Here is a 19793-nt window from a genome sequence, read left to right as displayed (position 1 = left end):
AGAACTCAGCAACCGAGTAAGCAGGAGGAGGAGGAGAAGGAGGCTGAATGGAGGGCTGAATCCGGGGAGGCCGCTCGATGTTGGGGGCTACAGCGTAATTGTTTCAAGATCTCGCCTTAAAAATTTTTTTCTTCATTCATCTATCGGCGACCGGCTGTGATCCGAATGTGCGGTTCGTCTCGTTGCTGGCCTGCGCCCACTGGTGTATCATGTTGGTCTCGCCAGTGCGGGCGATTGATTGGGTGGCTGTTTCAGATGTTCTCTGGCTTAAAATCCGAGGGTCGCCGTCAGCCCTATTTGGGCCATATTGATTACTTGTTTCTAGGGGGGTTAGAATGGGCGATTCTGGAAGGATTTGACGAGTTACTCTTGATTTGTAGACACTGTCAGTGGATAGCAGATATCTCACGACCTTTTGTGGCTGTGTTTGGGGGTTTGGGGAGATCCGTGATCTTGGTCGGGTTTGACGCTATTCTCCTTTAGCCCCCGGGGCCAACAAACAACACGTGCCGTTGACTTGGTTGACAGCGGCAACATTCTCACTGTGTGCAACAATATTCAGGCCACCACATGGCCATCGATGATGGATGATGACACGCAATATAGGTAAAGAATAGGGACAATACCTAGTCCTACACAAATTGCTTTTTCTCTCTGGATTGGACTTATCCAAAGCTCGGACGACAAAGGATGTGGCAGTGTTGATTTCCCAACCTCACCCGGAATCCTTCGACCAACGAACCAAATGTCCCCATTATCGCGCAGCCTCCACTTGGGGAACATGCTCTATCGCTCAGACCCATGGAAATGCTCCAGATGGCGTCTAAACTCAGAGGAGCTTCACCCTGCGCTTATGATCGCCTTCACGATGAAACTAAAAGCTTCGTGGTTGCGATGACAGCACAGCACATCCATCCATCTCGGACCCCAAATCCTTCTTCTGCCCCAGTTCCGGGCCCATCCCGAAGGGCAAAAAAGAAACTATCGAGCACCCGAAGATCCTTCCACGGCGGGGGGTTTAACGTGAGCCGACGGATTGGCTTTCTTGCTCGCTTTTGAACCAAGGCGAACATCAGCCGGACAAGCCGAAAGCTTTGCCAACAGGGCTTGCGCCCTTTCCGCAGCTGCAGGCAGTCCACTATTCGGAGGTTGGAACGAACTATAGTGTCCGAGAAGGAATCCACTGTGAGGCGCAAGGCAATTTCCTGACCGTCATGGGTTGTTGTTGGCTCGTATTTGTTATTGTGTCTTTGTTGCTGTGCCCGTCAAAGGAAACCGGCCAGAGCCGTGCAGACAGAAGACAACACCACACCTTCTTTTTCCAACTGGGGACATTGTTCGAGCACTGCCTCAAGTATCAACAACTCTCTGATATATGAACTGTGGTCATCCCATTCGGCCCTCCAAGTAACATTTTCCCTCGATTTCTTGACGATCATCTATTTCTACACACCGACTTTAATTCCTTTACCGGCTACATAGGTCGCGTGCAATGATCTTTATGTGACATTTGCGTACAATTGCCTGGCCTATATCCACCTTTGATCTTCTCTTTATATCGTCTATCACATTCTCACAATGGACCTTTCATCCCTTGAAGGCCCGCCTATCCCCGACACTCGGTTCACCGTCTCGCCGCGACGAGCAAATGTCCCCAGCATTCGTCTCGACACGTCCACGCCAGTCAGCCCGATCAGCCCATTAACACCTCATGACCTCCCTCCACGACCAAGCTCGACGGACGCAATTTTCAGTCCCGTGTCTGAATTCGAGTACTCGTCGTGGGCGCCGTTCCTGCAAGAGCCGGAGGCCAATCTCCATCTCTACCAACGCTGCCACAGTCCACAGCCCCCGGTCACAGCCGACGAGCATGACAACCAACAACGATCAGGGCCACAACCAACACTCAACCTGCCTCCTCCCCCTCCTTCGTCCTCCTTCTCGCTTCACCCGTGGAGTTCCCGAACTCGAAGTGTTTCAGACCTTACCCCTCACCAATCGCCCTGCCCTTTGCTGAGCACCACCACCACGACCACGGTCACCACCCAGGCTGTGACAACCACCATTACCACCGAAGGTAACCGTCTCGTCTGGCTCGACTCCGAGAAGCTGTGGTTCTTGAAGCCTTCCCCATCCCCCTCACCACCGCACCTCACCCCCGACTACGCCATGGCCACCAGACCCACACCTGATGCTCAATATATGCCTTACCGCCCTTCTTCGTTTCATGGTCAAGTCCATCTTGCTGCGTTAGCACAGAGGAGAGATGTGCCCCCGCCGTATGGGCGGCACATTCTGGACCGGCCTTTGCCTCCGCTACCCACGGATGACAGCGAAGATGAAGACTCGTGCGGATCGCGGTGGACGGCGGTGGCGAGGAGGAGGGCCAACCGGGCTGTGTCGAGGTGAGGATGTTCGTTTAGTCTGCTAGGAGGAGGCGGAGCTGTAGAGATGGAATGGATACGGATAAAATCAGCTGCTGGCCGGCTGTTTTAATTAAACATAATCCTTGATCTAGTTTAGTGGCGTCGTTATTTACCACGCATAGCCTGGGTGTTCAGGGGTTGAATGTGTATTACTATTAGATTGTTTGTTTGCGGAGGTCTCTCATCCTGTACATTGTCTCATCTTTTCTTTCGGCTTTATTTGCTTACTAGGTAGTTCTGCATCGTTCGAGATACCCAATCTGTGATAGATCATTTACTCCTTTCCCTCACTTCTTCCTTCTTACCTCGTAACTCCTTCGTTTCATCTCACCTTAATCTTCTCACTCCCTTCAGTCACTTTCCAATCCTTCCCATCATGTGATACCACGCAAACCGAATCAAAGCAAGCCACTGAAATCCCACACCTTCTAATCCCCATCACAACCGCCTCAACTCCCCAACTCACTTCCTTTCCCTACCCACCACCACAACCCCCCACTTCTGGTCACCATGGCAAGTTCCAAGATGAAAACAAGCGAGAGTCTACTCAGAGCGTCAGTGAATGACCATGGATATACAAAATCTGCTCTCAGAACACGCTCAGTTCACCCCCACACCTTCGCGTCCCTCTACTCAGTCATGTTTACTATCATAAACATCGCGTTCCGCGCCCTGTTTCTCCTCATCAACTGGGTTCTCTACATTTCCCTGATAGCAATCTCCTTACTTATTCTCTGCTGCTTCTTGTATGCTGTGTTGCAGTACTTCATTGACGATTCATAGTGAGGTAGCTGGGCCGGTTCGACAATGGAGGGCGTCGAGAGACCGAAGTCGATGTCCCGGGCCCCCGAGGAACCACATCAGAAGCAGGAGTCGGAGTTGGATGTGCTATCCCTCGCTGAGGTGCATTATGTCGCCGAGCAGACTGCAAGGCATAACCGGTGCTGGGAGGGTCAGGTGGATGGCAGTAAGTGTTTCTTATCACCCCTTCTTCCGTGATTACTATATACTTGTGGTTGGGTATGGAAGCTAACTATATGCGAAGAACCTACATGTCCCAATTTCAAGGCGATCTGGACTTGTATCACGCCTAGGTTACGGGAACTGTACATTGACCGTGTCAAGTACATTGAAACTAAAGGCTGGGACTGGATATACGCAGACTATGAAGGTTCCTTGACAACTTTGTATGGGCGCTTTTATGCGCGTATCGATCAGAGAATGGCTGAAATGACCTCTTGTGTGGAGTGTGAGTGTGCTTTCAATCGGTCATATTTGCATGTTCACTGACTGGATTTAGTTGCCGATTTTGAAGCCTTGGTTGACAATGTCGACTCACGAGACACTGTGATTAAGGGAGAGGCTGATGATAAAGATGTCGTTCCTGATCCCATGGTTGTCGATCAGGAGGAAGAGCCAGAACCAGAACCGAAACCGGAACCGGGAGATGATCCTTCAGACGAGGACGTCTCCATGACGGACCCGGGCGAGGAATCTTCTCTGAAGTGTGGTATCAAGGGTGCCGAGAACCGAGATATCATTGCTTTGGAGAACGCTGTAGCCAAAGGTGTTGATGTGCTGAAGCAGCTATATGCAATTTTTGCAGGATCGGATGCCTTTGGCACCGAAACAGACTGGAAAGCTGAGATTGAGCGAACTCAGAAATATGCCTGCGCTGAGAAGGTTATCATCGGAGTCGTCGGAAGCACGGGTGCAGGAAAATCCTCACTGATCAACGCCGTCCTTGATGAAAAGAATGTCTTGTCCACGGACTGCATGCGTGCCTCTACCGCTGTCGCAACGGAAATCTCCTACAACCATGGTACCACGAAGTACAGAGCAGAAGTCGAATTCATCAAGCATGCTGAGTGGGAGCGCGAGCTGGAAGTTCTGTTTGCAGAGCTCCTTGACCACCAGGAAGAAGTGACTCGAGGTGCAATCCCCAAGAATTCCGATGCAGCGGTGGCCCTCGATAAGATCAAGGCCGTCTACCCCATGCTGAAACCCCAAGATATTTTGAACGCGTCCGTTGCCGATTTGATGGCGAATGGGAGAGTTACTGATCTTCTGGGAACTACTTTGAATTTTGAGGGAGATGACCCTAAACCGTTTTCTACCAGACTGAAATCTTATATTGACAGTAAGGGTAAACGAGGCCGACCCAAGAAGTCTGCTAAGAGTCAGGATACGGCTGAACACCAAGATTCTGCCAGCGACACAGACGCAGCCAACCAGGGCATCGGACTTTGGCCTCTTGTGCGTGTTGTGCGAATCTACACCAAAGCCCCAGCCTTAGCAACTGGCGCTGTGTTGGTGGACCTTCCTGGCATCTTTGACTCGAATGCAGCGCGAGTTGCCGTCGCCGAAGATTACATGAGACACTGTTCAGCTCATTGGATTGTGGCCCCCATCAACCGGGCTGTCGATGATAAAGTCGCCCGTGACCTGCTCGGGAAGAATTACAAACTGCAGATGCAAATGGACTGCGCGTTCAACGACATGACCTTCATTTGTACTAAAACCGACGACATCGTCCCCACCGAAGTCGTCCAGTCTCTGAACCTCGACTTGCCAGCGTTTAATGAGGTTCAAAACCTGCCGGCCAGGCTTGAATCGCTGAAGAAAGGAATTGACGCTCTCAAGAAGCCCAAGAAAGAGATCAGGACGCAGTTGGATTGGATAGAGACCGAAATCGAAGAACTTGAAGAACGTCTGACAGGTGATGAGTTCGGCTGTGATGTGTTGGAAATCACTCCCAAACGCAAGAAGCCACACAGAAATGAGCCCTCCGAGACGTCAACCCTCCAAGGGACAGACACCACCGAAATCCCAGAGGTGGAAAGGCTCAAGAACCGATTCTTGGATCTCAAGGTTGAGCGTAAGGATCTACGGTCTCAGCTAAAGCATATTAATGAGGAAATGGACAGCAAAGCCGAGGAGCTGAAGGAGCTAGAAGACGGAAAGAAACAAATGGAGCATGCTGTCCTAAACTCTTGCATCGAGGCGAGGAACAACTATTCCAAACAGCAGATCAAACGGGACTTTGCCCTGGAGGTTCAGTGTTTGGACCAGGAATTCGAGGATGATGACACCGGAACCCCAGCCCAGGCCGCAGTTTGTGATTATGACGAGCTGGAGCGGAACCTACCAGTGTTTTGCGTGTCGACCCGAGCCTACCAAGGTCTTCGAGGACGGACTGATATGGCAAAAATCGTTGCTGGCTTCTCCAAACTGGAGGAGACTGAAATTCCACTTCTACAGCGTCATTGCGTCAGGCTCACCGAGAAGGCCAGGGAAGGGTCGTCTCGGAGATTCTTGACCCAATTGAACCAGGTCTTGCAGTCGATGAAGCTATGGAGCTTGGTAAGCGCGGGAGCAGGTGACGCCTCAGAGCAGAAAATCAGAGAGATTGAAGACAATTTTGAACGTGTGTTGGATGGACTGACAGAGGTATGTCCCCTACCTGCCTCTTTAGACCGGTGCTGATCTTTTCAGGCTACGGGGGTGCATAGGAGCCATTTCAACCGCGTTGCCAGGGAACTTTTCCAGGAAAATATCTTCAAAAGACTCAGTACGTCTTCTGTTGGCAATCACGAACAAAGCTAATGGTACAGGCCGAGCGTCGCAATATGCAATTACCCAATTCCCCGAATCCGTCTCTCGCTGGAATGCTCCAGGAAGTTCCGGGGGACTTCGGTGGAATACCTACAAGGCTATCTGTCGCCGTCGGGGAGTGTTTCACGAGACCGTAAGTCCCTCCATACAGATGCAGTAAACAAAGCTGACAGCCAACCCAGGATTGGAACCAAGATGTGTAAGCCAAAACCTTTCCTCACAGGAGTCCAGACCGACCTAATGACTTGCAGGGCCCGACCAATGCTTGATAAGATAGCTCCCTCCTGGAAGAGGTGCGTTTACTATCTCGGGATGCTCTGTTCAGTCTGACGTGCCACAGGACTTTCACGGAACATCTTCCGCATTGCTTCCTTACTCTAAAGGAGAATTTGGAAGCCTTACTCAGTCAATTCCACAAACAAGCGATTGATTCTGTCAAGCACGGTGTCCCTGAGGAGATCCGACTCCGGCTGCAAGATACGCTCGTCGCGTGCCACCAGTCCATGGGAGAGCAGTTTCGAGTAGCTGAAACATTGACCATGCAGGAGCAGAAGCGTATCAACCGAACGTTCGCCGACGCGATCGCTGATCGACTGGAAGAAACCTACCAGGCCTGTGCCTCCGAGACGGGTGAGACTCTATCGCAGCTAGTCAAGAAGGAAGAGTTCTAACATGCGTGTCGCGACAGGACGAGGAAGCTTGCAGCGTATTCGGGCGTCGATGCAACAGACGGCAGATGATCACGCCAACGATGTACTTCGAGGCAGCACCGAGAATGCTAAGCAGGAGCTTATCAAGCTACTCGACAGCCAGGAAGCTGAGGTGGATCGGATCATCCAGGCTAGACTCCGGCGAATTTCACTGGACTACCATGGAGCGCTGATCGCGCCCCAAATCCGCTTGTGTACGGAAGAACAAGTCCGGATCAAGAGCGAGGTAGCGAAGATCATCGCGGTCGCTGAGGCGGAGCTACAATTGGGACGCTTTTTGGGAGAGGTTCGTTTGTCACGACCGGGGGGCAGCAGCCGTGCCTAAACGAGTGGAGCACTGTGGGGAGGAGGAAGGACCGATGCCGATGGAAGGCGGGAGAGCCAGAGAAGAAGAACAGAGAGGCAGAGAGAAGAGAAGCGAGAGGGGAGAAGCGATGTTACACGTCTGCAGTTTAGAGGAAACGTGGACTGGGCGCACCAGCATGCGGGTGGCCCTAGCTTGGGTATGAGAGAGGTGACGGGGGAGTGAGTGTGATAAGCCAACCGCCGTGTCAAGATAGTTAGTTCGTTCTAGGCCACCTAATAACAAGAGAAAAAGCTTGTCAAACTGCGACCGCCATGACAGACTAGAGGCGTAGGATGGAGGGGAATCATTGGCAGCGCGTAGGGTTGCTGTTGGCAACTCGCATGACGAAGGCAAGACGCTAGCCAGTGGATGGTCGGTGACCCAGCCTCCGAATTTTCGAGCGACTGGGACAAGCCCGTCTGGATGGAGACTATTAATATTAGTAGCAGCGTGACAGATGGGAGGGCCAGCGCCGTTTGCACTTTTTCTTCACATCACTTTCAATCATCTGTGGTGTTGCATGTTGACTTCATAACTTGGGTGTTTCTGTGATATTTTGCTGTGCTTTGTGTTCATTCCGTGAGAAGGTGAAGTGACACTTAGAAGTTGATACTGGATACTACTCCGCGCTGGCAATCTTTTCCGAAGTTGCACACTGAACAGAGACGAGAACATGATGAGTGCTTGAAAGAGAGACCGAGACCAGCAGCGACCGACCGGGATTACGACAGTACCGAGAACAAGTGACAGAACAAGTGATAGTGATCGTTATAACACTGGCTATCCATCATTATCATCATTATCATCATCATCATCAGCATCATCAGCATCATCAGCATCAGAAGTGAGGGATAGAAGCAAAAGAAAGAATTAAGAATTCCACCGCCTTCGCTGCCCTTCGATCGGCGCCACCAATCAACGCAGCCGACCGGCGATGGGGCTCCCGCATCTTTTCTCTCGTCACAAATCTTCTTCCTCCAAATCCTCTTCTTCCAAGTCTAAATCTACTCCGACTGCTCCTCCTCCGACTCGCTCGATTCCTGCTACTTCTTCTCCTTCTCCTTCTTCTTCTTCTCCTTCCTCTCCTCTCCCTCCTCCTTATTCCTCATTTTCAGCGACTTCCCCTCCTCCACGTCCGTCCGCATCGGTCAAGACTAACGACTCATTCCCGACTCGACCTCCGCCCCCTCCTCACCGGGCAAAGACCGTTCATTCGGCTCCCTCTCGCCACCCCCATCCTCCTCCTACGCCGCCGCTTCACCATCCGCAGTCGTTTCCTACACCGACCCAGCGTCCCTCCATTCCTCGCAAACCGACTCGGCCGGCGCACAGTCGTTCCACCTCCACTCCCTCCAAATCAGCTTCGGTCCGGTCGAAACCCTCGTCCGTCCCCCGGTCCGCGTCGTCGCTGTCTGCCGTGCACCATCGGTACTCGCACGACCCCAACTTTCACCCACTCAACCTGCATCCCGACGAACTACGTCGTCTCTCCGCTATGGCTGCTGCTCGCGATGATCTCCGCAGCTCGATGGACGTCGACACCAACGACCCGCGCCTCGGCTCCCCCTCTGCCACTAACGGTGTGAATGGCACCCACACAGAGAAGAGTCCCACCCCGCCCCCTCACCGGTCCAATGGGAACACCGCTGAGGCCGACTCCTTCAAGCTGGCCGGAAACAAGTTCTTCAAGGATGGCAACTATGCCCGCGCCATTGAGGAATTCACCAAGGGTAGGTTCATACCTTGATTCTGCCGGAAAAAAAAAATTGTGTGTTTTGGTGGCAGTCTTAGTAACAATGGTACAGCTCTCGAGATTAGTCCCAACTCGTCCGTCTACCTGTCCAACCGGGCTGCAGCGTACATGGCGGCCAACCAATATCTGGCGGCTCTGGAGGATTGTGAACGGGCCCGCGAGCTCGACCCCACCAACACGAAGATCATGTACCGGTTGGCCCGTATCCTGACCAGCCTGGGCCGTCCGACCGACGCCCTGGACGTGCTGTCTCGCATTGAGCCTCCGGCCTCCGCCACGGACCGGGCGGCCGCCGAGAAGATGCTCCGCTTTGTCAGCCAGGCCGAGGAGGCGCTCTCGCAGGACCGTGGTGTCTCCATGGTGCTGTTCTGCCTCGACCAGGCCCGCCAGCTCCTCGGACAGGGCGTCAAGGAGCCCCGCAAGTGGACGCTGATGACGGCCGAGGCCCAGCTGAAGATGGGCAACGACAACTCGTACGGCAAGGCACAGGACATTGCGATCAGCATGCTCCGGGTGAACAGCCAGGACCCGGATGCGCTAATGATCCGCGCCCGGGCCTTCTACGGCATGGGCGACACGGATCAGGCGCTGAAGCTGTTGAAGATGTGCCTGGGTCTGGATCCGGATATGAAGGCGGCGGTCAAGCTGCTGCGGACCGTGCAGAAGCTGGTGCGCACCAAGGAAGAGGGCAACACGGCGTTCAAGGCCAAGGACTACCGTCGCGCCATCGAGCGGTGGGGTGAGGCGTTGACCGTGGACCCGAAGAACAAGGACCAGAACGCCAAGATCCTGCAGAACCGGGCGCAGGCCTACATCAACCTGAAGGAATACGACAACGCAGTGGCGGACTGCAACGAGGCCCTGCGGCTGGACCCCGGGTACCTCAAGGCGCAGAAGATGCGCGCCAAGGCGCATGGCGGTGCCGGCAACTGGGAAGAAGCTGTGCGCGACTACAAGGCGGTGGCGGAGTCGAACCCGACCGAGAAGGGCATCCAAGAGGAGATCCGGCGGGCCGAGTTTGAGCTGAAGAAGGCGCAGCGTAAGGATTACTACAAGATCCTCGGAGTGTCCAAGGACGCGGGCGATCAGGAGATCAAGAAGGCGTACCGCAAGATGGCCATCCAGTACCACCCGGACAAGAACCGGGACGGTGATGCGGGCGACGAGAAGTTCAAGGAGATTGGTGAGGCGTACGAGACTTTGAGTGATCCTCAGTAAGTAGATCGTTGACACGGTGGTGTTATGAATTACTTGCTAACAAGCATATAGGAAACGTGCTGCCTACGACAATGGCGACGACCTGATGGACCCCGCTGACATGTTCTCGCACGGTGGCTTCGGCGGCATGGGAGGCATGGGCGGCATGGGTGGTATGGGAGGCATGGGAGGTATGGGTGGTATGGGAGGAACCCATATCAACATCGATCCCAGCGTGCTGTTCAACATGATGAACGGCGGCGGCGGCGGCTTTGCGCACGCAGGAGGACAGCGTGGAGGATTCCCCGGTGGATTTCCCTTTTAGACAGCGTGCATGCTAAAAAGTGTTGCTGTTGCTGATTCCTGTGGTTTGTTCGATTTTGCTTGCTTCCTCTGATTCCCACCCGCATGACAGACTGGGCGATAGACTGGTTTTCTTTTTTCTTTTTCTTTGTCTTTTTCCTTTCATCCGTTGTGGACGGAGTGTCTTATTGATTATTGATTGATAGTATGCTGGCGATGCCAGAGGCGTTATATACCTGGGATGACTGATGAGTTGGGATAGGATGAAATGTATGACTTGATCAGAATCTTGATCATATGGCTTGAAGTAAATGACGATGTAAGATGTCTAGACCCAGTCTTGGTCTTTATCCACATTGTTTCCCTTCTCACTTCCGTCCCCATTCCCACTGCCACTCCTATCTACATCATCCCCTGTAAGATCATCATCAACAGAAGCAAGCAATCCCCCAGGATCACGAAGTATATCATCCGGCGAACTACTAACGACAATCGGCGCAACAGTGCCATCACTCGTACCGGAGATAGTACCCTGCCTGTGTTCCTGTCGCCGTCCGTGACCCTGACCCTGTTCCAGTCCCTGTCCTCTCTTCCCATCATCCCTCGAAGCAGAAGATCCACCACACTTCGCTATACTCGACCCTCCCTTCCTTCTCATATGACTCTTAACTCCGGACACAAGGATATGCAACGCGGGGATACAACTACAAATGAGTCCGAACCCGCCTTCAGCATTCCTACACATAACAAATCACACCAGTTAGCACACACACACATATACACACCTCCCAAAGGGAAATAATACTCACCCAGAAAGCAACAATTCCGCATAAACCCTACTATTCCCCAACCCACCCAACCCGACCCCCGCCACCAACACAACCCTATAAATACTAAACCCCACCGCTAACCCACCACACCCCAACATCGCCCCGACTTTGACCTTCTTCACGATGGCCAATCTGAGCGGGAACATCAATCCCACTGGTAAGAGTAAGATGGCGAGGTCAGTGACAACGCTCATGACTGCGTCCGCGAGAATGACCGCCCCTTCGGAGAGACAGTGCGGGTTCTGGGGGTCGTTGGGATGCGTCCAGAAGGTGGAGACGGGGGTGCAGATGAAGATTTTGATGAAGAGGATGGTGATGTAGTACAGGGTGGTGAGGGTGATGGTCAGGTAGACGGTGAGGATTTGGCCCCGGCGGAGGATGAAGAGGCGAGCCAGGATGGCGAGGAGGGTGAGTTTGGCGAGGAGGGTCATGGGGACGTAGAGGATTGTTAGGGTGTAGTATAACTATTTCATTTTTTATCATTTGTCAGTTGGGTTGAGGGTGTGTATTTCTTTTATAAAGGTGGGGGAAGGCTTACCTTGTAGACGATGATCGTTTGCGACGAATTGAGGAGTGTCGGGGGGTTGTTACCGCCGTTTGTTACATCTATATCATTTTATTTGAGGTCAGTATGTATATTATGTGTATATGGATATGGATATGGCCAATGGAGGGAGCATACAAAGTATCCCTAATATGCAATATGCATCGAAGAATATCTACCCCCTCTTATCAGTTACACTTCTAATCAATGAAGTATAGCATGCGATGTGGACTATACCAATGATATAAAGCAAAACACTAGTCAATATTCCAGTCAGTTACACAATGTCTTATAAACAAGACATAAGGTAAAAGGTATTGTACCATCCTCAACATCCACCCTCTTCTTAAATTTCCACGCCACGACTCCCCGCATCGCGACAAACCCCGACACCAGCGTCAGGCACAGGATCTGCGTGACGAGGCTGATTGTCCAGAGGTACATTCTGCCTGTCGTTGAGAATTGTTCTTGTCTTTTTCATTGTTTGCTTGTTTTTGTGCGATAGCAATTCATTCTCTTTGCGATCACAAGAAGAAAAAAAGAATTAATGATGGTGGTTGCGATAGATTTTTTTTCTCGAGGGTTCAGTTGGAGTTGGGGTCGGTTCAAGGGGATAGACAGAGTTTGGTTAATTCCGACGTCATGACCCTGGAGGAAGTTTATTTCTGCGGGGAAACCTATCATTCCAATTGCTGTGGAGTTTGGTCGTGGATTCTTCTTATTTTAATTTATCTATGTCCTGAGTGTGTTGAAATGGGATTGGGTGGGAACGAATTCCATCGTATGGCTGATAGATTAGGGCTACCGCCACTGCATACTACCACTACCACTACTATGTGACATACAGCTAAATCCATTAAGTGCTGGTATATTCGTATATACATCATATTAACAAAGGTATCAATGCATCACTCGTATCCTAATCCTGATAATATCATCCGACTCTCATTCACTCCCAACCCCATCACTCCCAACGCCCGCGACAACGTCCCCCGTCGCAACCGCTGCAGCCCAATCGCCACCTTCCATCCCTCCGTCTCCTGCAACACAAACACATACCGTTTGCCCTCGTGGTCGCGCACTGACGCCCGTAATACATGCAGCGTGCGCTGCTCGTCTCCACCCCCCGTCGACAATCGGCACGTGTTTTTGCACATCTTGAGCAGGTTGCCCAGGAATGCTTCCGATTCCTCTGGGGTCGGTTCGTTCCCCCGCCGATTGAATGGCCCCGGTGGGGGCTTCGGCGGTTGGCGCTGAGCCCCGAACTTCGGACACCATACCTCGACTAGGTTCATCGTCCACGCCTTGACGTCCCATTCGCGTTGGCCGACCCCGCGCACGTCGTCGTCGATGAAGAGTCCCTCGGTCGTGATCCGTAGAACCAGTCCGTCGCTGACCATGCCCTGACCTGAGACCAGCTGCGCCACAGGGCTGCGCACGAAGTTGTTGTTGAACTCAAACACACCCTTGATAACAATCTTATCAGGATCTTTGGTCTCATAGGCCCCGCGATTGGACGGCGGCGGGGTCGTGCGTGCGGTTGTCTGGGACGGCGCGTATGAAGACTCCGAGTACACTGATGACCCCGAGGGGTTACCGCCGTACGGCCGGCGAGGACGGTCAGTCGGTCGAAAGGAGGAATAGGAGCTGTCCGTGTCGGTGCGGGGATAAGCTGGTTTCTTGGGTGATGGCGTGCGGGGAGTGGACGTGCTCGAGGCCTTTTGACTGGCGGCTTCTTTGGCCGCTGCCTCTTGGGCATCTTTGGCTTTCTTCTCCGCATACTTCTTCGCGGCGGCCTCTTTGAGCGCCGCGAACTTCGCATCCGCTTCTTTCTTAGCGGCTGCTTTACGCTCCTCCTCTTCCTTCTCTGCCTTGGCTTTCGCCTCAGCAGCCTCGCGTTCTGCTTTAGCCTTGGCCTCCGCGGCCTCGCGCTCAGCACGGGCCTTGGCTTCGGCGGCGCGTCGCGCCTCTCGTTCTCGGGCTTCCTTGGCCCGACGTGCTTCTCGCTCGCGGGCTTCACGGGCCTCTTGCTCCGCCTTGGCACGCGCTTCCGCTGCTTCTCGTTCCGCCTTGGCTCGTGCTTCCGCGGCCTCTCGCTCCGCTCGGGCTTTGGCCTCCGCTGCTTCGCGCTCCGCCCGTTCTCGGGCCTCGCGGGCGGCCGCCTCCTTGGCGGCAGCCATCTCCTTCTCGAGCTGCTCTCTGCGCTCCCGCAGCTCCCGCTCCATGGCCTCGCGCTCCCGCTTCTGCTGCTTCTCGCGCTGCTCGGCCTCCCGCTTCCGCTTGAACTCCTCCATCTTACGGCGGAGCTCCTCCTTGCGCCGGGTCTCTTCACGGGCCTTCTCCCAATCAGCTCCACTTTGAGGTTTGCTTTCAGAGCCGGTGGCAGACGAACCTGTCTTGTTTGATCCGCCTGCCTGCGGCGGCGGTTGCGGGGGTGGTCCACTTCCGGGCCCACCAGGATTCTGGTATTGCTGGTTCCCGCTATATTGGCCGCCTGCACCCGGAGGCGGACCCGAGTTGAAGTTGCCCCCATATTGCTGCTGTCCTTGTCCTCCCTGTCCACCCGGATGACCGTTCGGGCCCTGGTTCTGGGCCCCATACTGCTGCCCCCGCGCATACTCACCTCCGGCGCCATTGCCGGAGGGTCCACCCGCGCCTGGACCCCCGCCAGTGCTAAATCCAAAATTGGCCCGTCGTCCGCGACCTCCCCCCGAGTCTGATTGTGAGGCGCCCACGGCCCACCCAGCGACCCCGACTCCAATAGCCAGCACGGCGATGGCCATGCCGCTGCCACTGGTGACGGTGGCAGCGTACCAGGCTTTTAGTAGAGGTGATAGGAGGCTCCATAGTAGAACGGCAAAGAGTGTGCAGGCGGATCCCGCGATAAAGCTGTTGCGTTGTGGCTGGAGGGAAGGGAGGTAGAGAAAGCCGGAGCCGGCGGAGTGAGGGGGGATGATAAAGATGTCGTAGTTTCCAGGAGGGAGGTCAGACGTCTTGCGGTATTCGCCCTGGGTTGTTTGTGGTTTCTCGCCGTGAGGGGGAGGGGGTGGAGGAGGACCGTCGTCCATGTCGGGCGATTGTTAAGGATATAATCAGGCTCGGACTGGTGTTTATATACTATAGATATGGTTGTTGATGGCTAGTGGAGGCGCACCTGCGATCGAGGCGACATGATCAAAGGACGGGGCAGGCGCTGATCACAGCGCGTCTAGATAGCAGATAGGAGGTTAGATAGCCCAGCAGTTGTCAAGAAGAGCACATACCTGATTGTAACGATGATGATAGGTGACACGATGATTGCGAGGGAGGAGAAAGAAGAAGAAAAGGCGACGTGGGATGAGAGGATCGGCTGGCGGCAAGAGGAGCGCCTAATCAGGATCGACTCCGTTTGTGTGATCCTCGCAGCAACGCTAACGGATCCCTGGCGACCAGCGTTAAATGAGATATACTGTGTATATACTGTACGGCTCACCCGTTGAAGCGGTGGGATATCTGCTGTGTGTGTAACCTAGCTGATGTGGCAGTGGAAGGAGATGGAATAGTTGACGATAAATCGGGATAAACGATGATCAATGGCTGGGTTTCAGTTGCTGAGCACAACCGATTGACAGTCTCCGATTCGATCCCTTGTCAATTGAAATACCGATGTGATCGACTTCAGCTGTACACTACATTCTGGAGAGCTATTGGAATCTATCCACATTACCAATGAGCTCCATTGAAAATCTGCTATACAATGTCGCGATGAATGCAGTGGCACGTCCACATTCCAGCGGAAGTCTATAGAGCACAAGCACCCGCCGCAAACCCGGCTGGGATCTCACAACCTTAATTAGAACCCTGGCCGGGTGAGCTTAGAGTTCCCTACGGGGTAGACTACCGTGGATGCCTTGTGATATCCGCTGATTGCAACAATAGCGACCAAGATACATCTATTATCTCTGCAGGATCACCAGAATATTGGGTGTTTGTGTTTGTTTTGGTTTCGCTGTTTTGGAGCATCGCGTGGGGAACCGGCAGTCGTCTGATTGGTCGATATCTCCGCACTCGCTGGTTGGTTCAACTCATGACTAATACTTATCACGTGTAAATCTCCTCCTTTGCTGCCTCAGGCAGCAGACAGAGTCGGATGGCCTCACGGATGACTGCCAGTCACCTTAAACACTAATCTAAACTCCGTCCAGTCGCAGTAGATAGTAAAGCTAAACTGGCCGCTGCAGTCACCGATATGGTCAAATTCTGACCGCCTGCAGCCGGGATGATCACGATGATGCCCGTCCGTGATCTCCAGGCACCAAGCGATCACGGGATGCGTGAAGTCAGTTGCGGAGATAGAAAGGAGAGGGATACAGTCGAGATACTTACGCCTCAAACTTCTGTCTCTTTCCCCGTCTTATAGTTAGACAAGTTGTGTCAGTGTCGAATCCAAAATCCGCCTTGTTTCAGCCTTCTGCTGCACCAACACTTACTGCCAGGCGGTGACTCCACGCTTAACGGAAGCCAGCCGACGCCATCCAATCCATTCAGTCTCCAGTCTCCAGTCCTGACGCCTGCTGCGTTGCTGCTGCTGCTGGTCAGTCTGATCCCCATCCGGCTCTGCTGGCTGCTGTCTCCATCCCCTTCGACCCTATTTTCCTTGAACTTCCCTCTGCCTCCTCTTCCTCCTCTTCCTCTCCTCTCCCACACCCCCTGTTGGCGTCATATCTTGCCCCTGGCCCTGTCAGGTACCGCCCCCTTCCCCGCCGCCAACTGTCCTCTCTCGGTCCTGCTTCGGCTGCAGCCTCAGCCAACCTCTATTTCTTACTCTCTCGCGCGATTAGCGTCTTCCTTTGATGCCGCTATAGTCTGTCTTTTTTGACCATCGCTCTCGTGCCCCTCGAGGGCCCGTCCCATCCACCATGTCCTACCAGTCCCAGGCGGCTCCGATCCCCGTCTACAACCCCATGGCCGCCATCAATGCCCCCGCCGGCACCTTTCTGCCCGGGACCAAGGTTCAGGTGGGCAGCCACCGGGTTGTCGTCGAGAAATACCTCTCCGAAGGCGGTTTCGCCCATGTCTACGTCGTGCGCCTGCCCAAACCCGTCGATGGCTCCGATCGTGCGGTGCTAAAGCGCGTGGCCGTCCCCGACAAGGCGGCCCTGGCCAACATGCGCACGGAAGTCGAAACGATGAAGAAGCTCAAGGGGCACCGCCATATCGTCACCTACATTGACTCCCATGCCTCCCAACTGCAGGGCGGCGGATACGAGGTCTTTCTTCTCATGGAGTTCTGCTCCGGCGGCGGATTGATCGACTTTATGAACACGCGCTTGCAGAACCGGTTGACCGAGCCGGAGATTATCAGGATCTTCTCGGATGTGGCCGAGGGTGTTGCATGCATGCACTACCTCAAGCCTCCGCTGTTGCACCGGGATCTCAAAGTCGAGAATGTGTTGATCTCCCGTCATGGGAGCTCCACGCTCTACAAGCTGTGCGACTTTGGGTCTACTGCGCCGCCGCGCCCGGCGGCCACATCGGCGGCTGAAGGCCGGCTGATCGAGGATGACGTGCAGCGCCATACGACACTGCAGTACCGCAGTCCCGAGATGATCGACGTCTATCGGAAGCAGCCTATCGATGAGAAGAGCGACATCTGGGCCCTGGGAGTCCTCCTATATAAACTGTGCTACTACACGACCCCGTTTGAGGAGGTGGGACAGATGGCCATTCTGAATGCAACCTACAAGTTTCCTAGTTACCCACCCTTCTCCGACCGCTTGAAGATGCTGATTGGTAAGACCCTCTGCGCGAGAGAAAGGCATTGTATTGACTCCCGCAGCCTGGATGTTGAAAGAACACCCGCAAAAACGCCCGAACATCTATGAAGTGGTGCGCGAGATCTGCCACATGCAAGGCAAGGATGTGCCGATCCGAGACGTAAGTCAGATTCCTGCAGACGCAAAGCGAAAACTCACACAGATAGATTTATGCCAATCGCTCGACATCGGAAGCCCGCCGGTACCAGGAACTACCGCCCTCACCCACAGAAACACCGCAGGTGGGCGCTGTCTTTTCTCCTCCCATGCAAGAGACGCAGATCATCCCTGAGATTGCCCCAATGCGACGAGGCCGCCCGACTAGACCAACGCCATCGCAGCACAACTCGGCCAAGCCCAGTCCATCGCCGTTCCGCGGATCTGGCGATCCGTTCTCGGTCCTGGATGCTGGCAACCGACAGCGGGAGTCCGCGGATGAGTTCTCGAACCGGTTCCCGTCGCTGGATCAGTTCCAGATCCTGCACGAGAAAGGGGGCAAGTTCGACTTTGAGCCCACCGTGTCCGAGAAAACGGAAGACGAAGATCTGGCTCGGCGACTTACCAATGCTCTGGCCGATGATGCGTTCGCCAAACGTCCCGCCGCAGAAAACGATCCTCTCCCCAAGACGGCTTCGGAGCCGACGATTCAGCGCCGTCCCCAGCCGGCTCCAATTAAGACCAAGTCGTCCGAGGTGGTCGAGACCTACCGCGAGGAGGCCCGGCCTCAGGTTCCCTTGTACCAGCCAGTGCCGCAGAAACCCGCCATGGTCTCGACTGGTACTATGACCTCCCCGCCGGCGACGCCTGGCGTGCCGGACTCCAAGCCAGCCAGCCGGCCCATCTACAAGTTCCCGTCCAGCGACCACCAGCGCCGGCCATCCAGCCAACCGTGGACGGCAGAAGCGGACAAGAAAGCAGCCCGGCAAAGCAAAGCTCCGTCACCCACCTCTTCGTCTTTCCCCAACCCGCGAGTCTCGAACGACCGCGTCTCCGACCTGTCTGCTTCGCCACGGCCGTCGCTTGACGGACTGCGACCGACCAACCTGGATGTGGAGGAGCCCGTGGGCCGATCGCGGTCAGCCAACAGCCGCTCTCGGCCTGTGTCTGTCCACGCTAGCGCACGTTTCGAGTTGCCTCGCGGGTCGGAGAGCGCGCGCTCCTCCCTTGATCTGCCACGCAGCCCGTATGACGGCGGCGCACCGCTGCAACACGCGCGCACCGAAACGGACCAGCCGTACGACCGCAACATTTCGTCGGACGTGGACTATCTGCGCGCACGCGAAGAAGAGAGCAGCCGCAAGCGCGAGAAGCGGTACAGCGGCACGCCCAAGCACACGAAGCGGTCGAGCTTGTCGACGCTGTCCCTGTCAAACACAAAAACGCTGTTTGCGGGACGGTTCGGCGACGCGTTCCGGCGGTTCGAACATAGTAACCAAGAAAGCAAGGCGCAGTCTCCCGCGGCGGAAGAGGTCCCCAAACCCGTGCTGCCCGGGGCGGATGTGACAGCCGAGCCGGCCAGTGACCTGCTCGAGATGGACAGCGATGACATTTCGCCGGAGATGCGGCGGGAGCTGGAGCGGCGGCGGCTCTCCCAGGAGGAGAAGCGCGTGGCCAAGGCGGCGGAGGAGTACCGTCGGCGGGTGGCCGAGGGCGGAGCGGGCGGCTTCAAAGGCGGCGACGGGTCCCGGTCGCAGGCGATCCAGAGCAAGGTACAGTCACTGCTGAGCGAGTCGAACCGGCCACCGGCTCCGCCCAAGACGGCGACGGGCTACGGGCGATACACGGACGAGTCAAGTCCCGCTTTGCAGGCAAAGCCCACGGAGGCGCGTCCAGACACGCGGGGATCGCGGGTTAGCGGCACACCCGCGTCGTCGATGCAGGAGCGATACGAATCGCGCGGACTGCCCCGACAGGAGACAGCTTCAACGGGATATGCGGCCTCTCAGCGCACTGGGTCGTCACGACCGGCTCTGCCACCCAAGCCCAAGGGGCTCCGGGTGGGGGGCGTCGAGACGCGGACGGAGAGCCAGCCGGCTAGTCCGACGGTGAGCTCGGCGACGACGGCAGGCGACGACTGGGAAGCCAACTTTAGCCGGCGATTCCCAAGCCTGTCGGGGTTAGAAATGGAGACGGAGATCGAGATGGCGCGAGTGCCCCTGCGGACGCGCGAGGTATAGCGGAGTGCAGATGTGAGGGTTGAATATAGATAGAGCGTAATCTGGTATACATAGGTAGACTTGTATCAGCGAGCGAGCATTGCATTGAATCAGAGTT

General features: G+C 54.9%; 6 protein-coding genes across 6 annotated transcripts; 4 read left to right on the top strand and 2 right to left on the bottom strand.

The window, feature by feature from the left end:
- Positions 1-1578: 1578 nt before the first annotated feature.
- Positions 1579-2409, top strand: ASPBRDRAFT_31430 (uncharacterized protein; the record flags this gene model as incomplete). The annotated part of the gene is made up of 1 exon (XM_067622900.1): positions 1579-2409. One exon carries the CDS (start codon positions 1579-1581, stop codon positions 2407-2409), a length of 831 nt encoding a protein of 276 aa, XP_067477782.1.
- An 824-nt stretch (positions 2410-3233) lies between these two features.
- ASPBRDRAFT_56321 (uncharacterized protein) lies at positions 3234-7076 on the top strand (the record flags this gene model as incomplete). The annotated part of the gene is made up of 9 exons (XM_067627540.1): positions 3234-3393; positions 3472-3675; positions 3727-5876; positions 5922-5997; positions 6041-6174; positions 6224-6240; positions 6293-6334; positions 6382-6671; positions 6730-7076. The coding sequence occupies 9 exons, from the start codon at positions 3234-3236 to the stop codon at positions 7074-7076; spliced, it is 3420 nt and encodes a 1139-aa protein (XP_067477781.1).
- Positions 7077-8031: 955 nt separating this feature from the next.
- On the top strand, positions 8032-10372 carry ASPBRDRAFT_31428 (DnaJ and TPR domain protein; the record flags this gene model as incomplete). The annotated part of the gene is made up of 3 exons (XM_067622899.1): positions 8032-8827; positions 8903-10064; positions 10120-10372. 3 exons carry the CDS (start codon positions 8032-8034, stop codon positions 10370-10372), a joined length of 2211 nt encoding a protein of 736 aa, XP_067477780.1.
- A 69-nt stretch (positions 10373-10441) lies between these two features.
- Positions 10442-12168, bottom strand: ASPBRDRAFT_677461 (uncharacterized protein; the record flags this gene model as incomplete). The annotated part of the gene is made up of 4 exons (XM_067628943.1): positions 10442-11087; positions 11160-11644; positions 11719-11786; positions 12048-12168. 4 exons carry the CDS (start codon positions 12166-12168, stop codon positions 10679-10681), a joined length of 1083 nt encoding a protein of 360 aa, XP_067477779.1. The 3' UTR covers positions 10442-10678.
- A 265-nt stretch (positions 12169-12433) lies between these two features.
- Positions 12434-15093, bottom strand: ASPBRDRAFT_44726 (uncharacterized protein). Its single transcript, XM_067625261.1, has 2 exons — positions 14988-15093; positions 12434-14932 (listed from the first exon to the last, which is right to left on the bottom strand). The coding sequence occupies exon 2, from the start codon at positions 14790-14792 to the stop codon at positions 12633-12635; it is 2160 nt and encodes a 719-aa protein (XP_067477778.1). The 5' UTR covers positions 14793-14932; positions 14988-15093; the 3' UTR covers positions 12434-12632.
- A 1529-nt stretch (positions 15094-16622) lies between these two features.
- ASPBRDRAFT_31425 (putative serine/threonine protein kinase) lies at positions 16623-19696 on the top strand (the record flags this gene model as incomplete). Its single annotated transcript, XM_067622898.1, has 3 exons — positions 16623-17496; positions 17543-17640; positions 17687-19696. 3 exons carry the CDS (start codon positions 16623-16625, stop codon positions 19694-19696), a joined length of 2982 nt encoding a protein of 993 aa, XP_067477777.1.
- Positions 19697-19793: the final 97 nt, after the last annotated feature.

This window comes from Aspergillus brasiliensis, assembly GCF_001889945.1.
Source record: "Aspergillus brasiliensis CBS 101740 unplaced genomic scaffold ASPBRscaffold_8, whole genome shotgun sequence".
In the NCBI taxonomy this organism is placed as follows: domain Eukaryota; kingdom Fungi; phylum Ascomycota; class Eurotiomycetes; order Eurotiales; family Aspergillaceae; genus Aspergillus; species Aspergillus brasiliensis.
Note: the sequence above shows the minus strand (reverse complement) of the source record. Positions and strands in the feature narration are given on the sequence as shown.